The sequence below is a fragment of the Metschnikowia bicuspidata genome, assembly GCF_001664035.1.
Source record: "Metschnikowia bicuspidata var. bicuspidata NRRL YB-4993 chromosome Unknown METBIscaffold_1, whole genome shotgun sequence".
NCBI lineage: Eukaryota > Fungi > Ascomycota > Pichiomycetes > Serinales > Metschnikowiaceae > Metschnikowia > Metschnikowia bicuspidata.
The window spans coordinates 5,036,364-5,044,629 of NW_017387731.1; the positions used below are offsets into that span (position 1 = coordinate 5,036,364).

At 48.1% G+C, this 8,266-nt stretch overlaps 3 protein-coding genes and 1 non-coding gene across 4 annotated transcripts; 1 reads left to right on the top strand and 3 right to left on the bottom strand.

Moving 5' to 3' along the window:
- Positions 1-103: 103 nt before the first annotated feature.
- On the top strand, positions 104-736 carry NAT2 (Nat2p; the record flags this gene model as incomplete). The annotated part of the gene is made up of 1 exon (XM_018853798.1): positions 104-736. The coding sequence occupies one exon, from the start codon at positions 104-106 to the stop codon at positions 734-736; it is 633 nt and encodes a 210-aa protein (XP_018714895.1).
- A 584-nt stretch (positions 737-1,320) lies between these two features.
- Positions 1,321-2,469, bottom strand: LEU5 (coenzyme A transporter; the record flags this gene model as incomplete). Its single annotated transcript, XM_018856546.1, has 1 exon — positions 1,321-2,469. One exon carries the CDS (start codon positions 2,467-2,469, stop codon positions 1,321-1,323), a length of 1,149 nt encoding a protein of 382 aa, XP_018714896.1.
- Positions 2,470-6,817: 4,348 nt separating this feature from the next.
- Positions 6,818-7,097, bottom strand: METBIDRAFT_30695 (uncharacterized protein). The gene has a single exon (XM_018855686.1). The coding sequence runs from the start codon at positions 7,016-7,018 to the stop codon at positions 6,863-6,865; it is 156 nt and encodes a 51-aa protein (XP_018714897.1). The 5' UTR covers positions 7,019-7,097; the 3' UTR covers positions 6,818-6,862.
- Positions 7,098-7,916: 819 nt separating this feature from the next.
- Positions 7,917-7,998, bottom strand: METBIDRAFT_t42. Its single transcript has one exon. It is a non-coding gene; the product is annotated as a tRNA-Leu (tRNA).
- Between the last annotated feature and the right edge of the window lie 268 nt (positions 7,999-8,266).

The window sequence follows — 8,266 nt, forward strand, 5'->3', positions numbered from 1 at the left end:
AAAAAAAAAAAAAAAACAGAACCGGAAATAACTAGCTTTTCGCCAGACAGTGCTGCGTACGTTGCCCAGTTTCTTTTCCCCCCTCTCCGAACCATTCTGCTCCATGCTTGCCGCCTCTCGCCTCTACATTAAGAACTTCGCTCTTCTGGCCCGGGGCCCAGGCGCCAGACCCGCCAAGCCCAGGCTCTTCTCTTCACAGGCAATGCCCAAAAAACCCACGGGCATCAAGGCCTTGGTGAAAGAATACGGCTACTCTGCCTTGGGCGTATACCTCACGCTCAGTGCGTTGGACTTGCCCGTGTGTTATTTGCTCGTGCACTCCATGGGCAAGGAGGAGATCGAACGGTACGAAAACCAGGTGAAGCAGTATTTCGGGTTCGGCAAGCTGGACGCTGAGCTCCGGGAGATCCAGCAGATCAACAAGTTGGAGGAGGAGCACCAGGACAAGATCTCCGCCGCGTCCGAGAAGATGCCCATGTTCTCGTGGTTCTCGTGGACAGAGTTTGCCATTGCGTACGGGATCCACAAGTCGGTGTTCATTTTTGTGCGGTTGCCCTTGACCGCTGCGTTCACGCCCACCATTGTGAGGGGCTTGCGGAGCTGGGGCTTCAAGATCGGAACAGATAGGCTCGCCACCACGGCCAGCTTGGCCAAGAACACCATCACCAACACGGCGGCGAGCCCCCGGCTCGGCACCAGGCCAACGAAGAAGAACAAGTGGTTTTGGTTCTTTTAGGCCGGGGCCGGGGCTTCCCCTGCTGGGTCTGGAGCCGACGCTTGGTTTATGTTCTGGGCTTATGTTCTGGAGGCGATGTCTCTGGCGATGCTTTCTGATCATTGAATCTGGTCATGTTTTCTGATCATTGATTGTGGTCATGCTTCCTGATCTACTGATTCTGGTTCATGCTTTCTAGTCTATTGATTTTGGATGCTTCCTGATCTATTGTTCTGGATGTTTCCTGATAATTTATTCTGGTCATGCTTTCTCATCTATTGATTCTGGATGCTTCCTGATCTATTGTTTTGGAAGCTCCTGATCATTGATTCTGGATGCTTCCTGAGCATTGATTCTGGATGCTTCCTGAGCATTGATTCTGGATGCACCCTGATCATTGATTCTGGCCATGCTTCCTGATCTACTGCTCCAGGTCATGCTCGCGGAGTCTATGCTTCCGGAGTTTCGCTCGGGACCCGACGCCGCGCCCAGGCGGGCCGTCGCCCAGGCGCCGCTCGAGGCAGGCGGCGAGCCCGCCCCAGGGCCGCTTATAGAACGCCGCACGGCCCCACTGTATATACACATCGCCACGGCCAAGCCGCGCGCTAGATGCCGAGGAGCAGCTTTGCCCGCTCGTACACGTAGAACGCGCACGCGGTCATCGGGATCACCTTGATGTAGCCGATGGACAAGCCCACGAAGAAGCCGCGCACGCCGTTCTCCGCGAAGATCAAGCGCGTCGTCGTGCGGAACGTCATGAAGCGGCCCAGGTCCACGGCGCCGCCCACCTGCATGCGGCGCCGGATCACCTCGAACGGGTAGGCGGCCGTCTGCGCAAACATGCCCGCAAAGCCGCCCGCCGCGAGCTGCGCGTACGCCTTGAGCGGCACGCGCGAGTCACGGCTGCTCACGTGCTGCTGGCGGTCCTTGACCTTGACCACGCGGGGCCCGCTCGGCGGGGCCGCGGGCCGCAGCACCAAGTACGCGGCCAAGAGGCCCAGGCGGAAGAGGTCATGGATCGCGTCGTGCACGTAGAACGACACGCCCGCGTACGGCACCATGCCGAGGATCGTGGGCCCGAAGCCGCGGTAGAAGTTGGAGAGCGGCACGAGCGCCGGCGGCACCTTCTGCCGCGTGAGCCGGAGCCACCGCGGGTCCAGCGGCCGGCGCGGCGGGTGCTCGGCGTACACGGCGCGGACGATCGCCCACAAGCTGCGGCGCCGCGCCGGGCCCGGCGCCATGGGCGTGGTGTCGAAGGCCATGCGCACGCGCACGAGGTCGAGCGGGTACGTGAGGAACACGGACGCCAAGCCCAGGAGCAGGCCGGCCATGAAGCGGCGCGCCGCGGTCTCGTGGCGGTCGTTGGGGATCAACATGCTGCGGATCTGCTCGTACGCCACGAACTTGATGGCCGCGTACGGGAACACGCGGAGGAGCGTGACCAGGTGCCCGTGGAACAAGCCCGCGGGGCCCTCGGCCGCGCAGATGCGGTTGCCCGCCAAGAGCAACCCGCCGAGCAGCCCGCGGAACTGCACGAACTCCGGGCTGGACGTCTGGAACAAGATCTTGATGCGGTCCAACGGCGCGATGAGCGTCTTGGCCGCGCTTCCGGAAAGCCCGCCGGCCACGCCGGACCGCACCACGTACTCCACGGAGTGTTTGTCGATGACCTTGGCGTCGGGCGGGGCCGGCGCGGCGCTGCTGGGACGGGGCCCGGGGACGGCCGCCGATATACTGGGCGGCTCCTGCGGCATGCCACGCGCTGTGATTGGCGGGTGGGGTCTGGGCGAAAATCGGCGCTGGGTTCGAGGGGCGCAGGGAGGGGCGCCGGGGCCGCGGGGCGCTGGTCGATGAGGAGAGCGGCGTCGTGTGCGGACGCGGGGAGAGGGCTGGATGAGGAGCAGGCGTGGGTTTGGAGGGCGGAGCGAGGTTGGGCTCGCGGGCGCCGGGCCAGCGCGGCGTGTGCAGGAAAACATGGGGTCCGGTGCTGGGGGCCATGGTTGGTGGGATGGGGGATTGATGGTAGTTGGTGGTGATTGGTGGGATTGATCGTAGTTGGTGGGATTGTTGGTATTTGGTGGTAGTGGATGGTGGTTGGTGGGATTGATCGTAGTTAATAGTAATTGATGGTAATTGATGGGATGGTGGGGAATGTAATTGGTGGGATGGTGGAAATTGATGGCATTTGGTGGGATTGTTGGTATTTGGTGGTAGTTGGTGGTGATTGGTGGGATTGATCGTAGTTGGTGGGATTGTTGGTATTTGGTGGTAGTTGATGGTAATTGGTGGGTTTGATGGTATTTCGTGGGATTGTTGGTATTTGGTGGTAGTTGATGGTGGTTGGTGGGATTGATCGTAGTTAATAGTAATTGATGGTAATTGATGGTAGTTGGTGGGATTGTTGGTATTTGGTGGTAGTTGATGGTAATTGGTGGGTTTGATCGTAGTTAATAGTAATTGATGGTAATTGATGGGATGGTGGGGAAGGTAATTGGTGGGATGGTGGAAATTGATGGCATTTGGTGGGATTGTTGGTATTTGGTGGTAGTTGATGGTAATTGGTGGGATTGGTGGGATTGATGGTAATTAATGTTTGTTGATGGTAGTTGATGGTAATTGGTGGTTGGTGGGATTGATCTTAGTTGATGGTAATTGTTGGTGGTTGATGGTAGTTGGTGCTGATTGGTGGTAGTTGGTGCTGATTGGTGGGATTGATCGTAGTTAATAGTAATTGATGGTAATTGATGGGATGGTGGGGGATGGTGGGGAAGGTAATTGGTGGGATGGTGGGATTGATGGGATTGGTGGAAATTGATGGTAGTTGGTGGAAATTGATCGTAATTGGTGGTTGGTGTTAATTGATGGTAGTTGGTGGGATTAGTGGGATTGATGGTAATTGATGAAATTGATGGTAATTGATGGGATTGATGGTATTTGATTGTGGTTAATGGTAGTTGATGGTAGTTGATGGTAATTGGTGGGATTGATGGTAATTGATAAGATTGATGGTAGTTGGTGGGATTAGTGGTAATTGATGGCATTTATGGGAGGGATGGTAGTGTCTCGTAGATCTCAGGGCTGTGGTTTCCATGGAAATTGGTTTGGTAGTGATCATGGTAGTTGTCATGGTCATGTCTCATGGAGGTAACTCATGGTAGTATCTCATGATAAGTGTGATTGTAATGCTGGTGGTAGTATCTCATGGGAGTGTGTCATGACAGTGGTCATGGCAGTGGTCATGGTAGTATCTCAGCAATAATTCATCGTAGTATCGCATAGTAGTATCTCATGGTAATATCCCAAGAATAGCATGACAATTCTCATGATATCATCCCATTGCAGTTTGTCATGGTAATATCTCATGGTAATATCACATAATTATCATGGCGGTGCTCATGGTGGTACTCGTTGCATTATTCCATGAATATCATGGCAAGTCTCATGATATCATCTCATGGTGATATCTCACGGCAATATCTCATGGGACGGTTATATATTTCTCATGGTAGTATGTCTTGGTAATAATTTTTGGAAACACGTTATGGTAGTATCGCCTGGTAGAATGGATGGATTTGATGGTGTTTGATTGGTTTGATGGTAATTGATTGGAATAATGGTAGTTGATGGTAGCTGATGGTAATTGATGGTAATTAATGTTTGTTGATGGTAATTGATTGGATTGATGGGATTGATGCTAGTTCATGGTAGTTGATGGAATGGGTGGTAGCTGATGGTAATTGTTGGTGATTGATGGTAGATGGTGGTGGTTGATGGTAGTTGGTGGGATTAGTGGGGTGATGGTGGTGGGATTGGTGGGATTGATGGGATTCTCATGGTAGTGGCTCGTAGTTCTCAGGGCAGTGATTTCCATGGAAATTGTTATGGTAATGATATTGGTAGTTGTCATAATGATGTCTTATGGAAGTAAATCATGGTAGTATCTCATGGTGTTAAGTCATAGTTCCATTCTGATGCTGGTGGTAGTATGTCATGGTAGTGCTCATGGCAGTGGTCATGGTAGTATGTCATGGCGGTGGTCATGGTAGTTTGTCATGGAAATACTTTATGGTAGTATCGCATGGTAGAATGGATGGTATTGATGGTAATATTTCATCAATAAATATCATGGCGATTTTCAATATCATCTCATGGCAGTTTCTCATGGTAATATGTCATCGTACTATCACGAAATACTCTTGCCGGTGCTCATGGTGGTACTCATTTGTCATGGTAATGTCACGGCAGTATCTCATAGCGTTTCTTATGGTAATATTTCACGGTATTTTCTCATAAATATCATGCCAATTCCCAATATCATCTCATGGTAATATCTCATGAATATCATGGCAATTCTCATGATATCATCTCATGGCAGTATTTCATGAATACCATGGCAATACTCCATGGTAGTAACTCACTGTAGTTTCTCATAAATCTCAAGGCCTTATCCCATGCAATATCTCATAATTCTCAATAAAATTCTCATGGGAATTCTCATGGCAATTTTCATAGCAACATCTTATGGAAATATTTCATCGCCACATTTAGCGATATTATCTCACAAATGTAATGGTCCTATTTCATAATATTGTCTCAGAATCGCATGACAACTCCCCTGGCCATTCTCATGTCACTTAGATTTCTCATTGTAATATTTTATAGATCTCATGGTGATACTCATGGTAATATCTTATAGATCTCAGGGTGGTGGTCGTGCTATTTGTCATAGTGGTATCTCATGGTAGTATCTCATGGCTGTATTTCATGGCCTTATCTTATGGTAGCATTTCATAAATATCATGGTACTATCTCATGGCAACATGAATCTCATGAAAAGATCAAATCTATCTCATGAAAAGATCAAAGTTATCTCATGAAAATTCTCATGAAGACATCTCATGGCAATATCTCTCATAGAGATTCTCTTGTCAGTATTTTATAGCAATATTTCATGGAAATCTTCTTGGCAATCTTCATGGCAATGTCTCATGACATTATCTCAAGAATGGAATGGCAATGTTTCATAGAAATACGTCATGGCAATTATCATGGTGATATCATATGGTGGTATCTCATGGTAATTGTCATGGTATTATCTCATGGTATATCTCATTGCCACTTTTCACAATAATATCTCACAAATTTGGTCTTATCTCATGATATTATCTCACTAATCTCATGACAATTCCAATGACATCTCTCATGGTAATATCTCGTGGAAATATCGGATGGCAATTCTCATGGCAATTCTCATGGTAGTTATTATGGTAGTTCCCATGGTGACATCTCATTATATTATCTCATAGATCTCATGATGGTGCTCATGGTATCATTTCTTGGTAATTATCATGGTAATTTTTATGGTAATCGTTATGTCAGTATCTCATGGCAATAATCATGGTAATATCTCATGGTAATATCTCATGGTAATATCTCACGGCGATATCTCATGGTCAGATCTCATGGTCAGATCTCATGAATATTAGGGTACTATCTCCTGATTGTATCTCATAATTTTCTTGGAGGTGCCCAAGATGGTACTCATGAAAATTGTCATGGTGATATCTTTTTTTTTGGTAGATTCAACTGATTAAAGGGGCAAAACTATATAAAGAATATATATAAAAAGCCTTTAAACAGCTCCCAGCAGCGTACCAAGTGTCTTAGCTCGGCCCGTCCCCTTCCGTCAGTCACGGCCCAGACGGCCCTCATGGCCCGTATTTGTTTACGTATTGGATATTACGTCATCAAATCCTAGGATAGGTCTCCTGTAGTGGTAGCTTCAACTCCGATGGTTGTAGCGGCCTTAAGGAGCCAACTTCCTGCGACTCGCCACGCCTTCTGATTTAAACCTTGAAAATCGTGATCTCATAGATCTCATGGATATTCTCATTACAAATCATGGAATTTTTCATGGCCAATGATATTATCTCTAGAATGGGAAGAAATTCTTATTACCATATCTCGCAGCTCTCATAACCCTCACGGCGATTTAAACGCTACCCGGTTATCCATGCTATCCTTGCGACACTTCTGAGTCAGGTCGACGATTTGTGAAATCTCATATTCACTGTTACTCCTTATTGCTTCATTCCAGCCTTGGACCCTGAAAATTATCCGACACGAAATCTCTCATTCGGGCGCCGCTCATAGGCCTAAGCCTGCTGGACTCTTGACCTGACATCTGAAATCCAAGATCTCGATATGGCCGCCTGGAAGGCCAGAAGTAGGGCATCGAGGGCTCGTGTATGACAAGGGAATGACGCTGCTCAAAAGTGAGCTACAATCTCGGTTTTGGTACATTCATCTATAAGGAGCAAACCGCAGAAATCTTGATACTACCCTTCTACCATTTCCAACACATCCAAGAACACGAAAAATACCCATTCAAGTCCCGACCTTGACTTGTCTCACGGTAAGCATGCTAAAAGCATTTTCAAGCTGAGATTGAGGCGTTGCAGGCAATGAAGGATTTGTAGGCTGACTTCTCCGGCATTCTGAGTGGTCCACAATTGTCTTTGTGTGATTTGTATTCGCTTGATGAATGTGGGAGGATATTGATTTTGAAGAGTCAAGAGGGACCCAGGTTTCGTCTTGATTCTTGTATCAGTGCTATACCGCATGTGCTTGCAAAGATGCTGTAACTCATTTTCTCCTAATAATTCTTTTGGCTTAGGATTGATAAAGATGCCGGTGGAGTTGGTGAACCCTGGCTCTGCTGAACTAAAATATAGTTTTCCGTCTGCTTCTTTGACGCAGTCTTGAATTTCGGTGATTTTCTTCTGACGCTGGGATCCCTGAATGAATAGTACATTGAATTTGGCGGGTATGTTTGCCACTTGTGCTAGTCTTTTAGTCTTTTGTAATGAATGAATTTCTTCCTCCCTTGGAGGCTCGCTCTATGATGGACGCATCTACACGAAGCAGGAATTGTACAAAGCGCTTATAACAGTGCCACGACACCGGGTCCAGTCGGATTACAATATTCGGGAATGGAACAATACTGGCCAAACTCCTCTTCATAGATCTACATCTTAATCGATTCTTACGTTACCAAATAAACCGATCGTAGCACGAACCGCCAACAAAATAATTATCTCGTATACGTCTTGTTGAGGAAACTTTCCCATCCAATTCTTCCTGATTAATAAAAGACAAAAACCGGCGCTTCAAGCAAGATATCAATGAGGGGCAAAAATATTGACTCCGGCGTGATTCGAACACGCGCATCTTACGATAACAGAACTTGAGTCTGCCGCCTTAGACCGCTCGGCCACAGAGCCTTTGATGGAGTTTAAATGGTACCGTCTGGATATTATTCTTAGCCGGAGCCTTAGAAGGTCAATAAATCTTACCATGGGATACTAGAACAGTCTAGGCGAGATAGATCGCCTGATACGGGTTAGTACGTTGGATCGAAGGATAAGAGCCGGCCATGAATGGATTAGCCGTGACTAACGGAAGGGGACGGGCCGAGCTAAGACACTTGGTACGTAGCTGGGAGCTGTTTAAAGGTTTTTATATATATTCGTTATATAGTTTTGCCCCTTT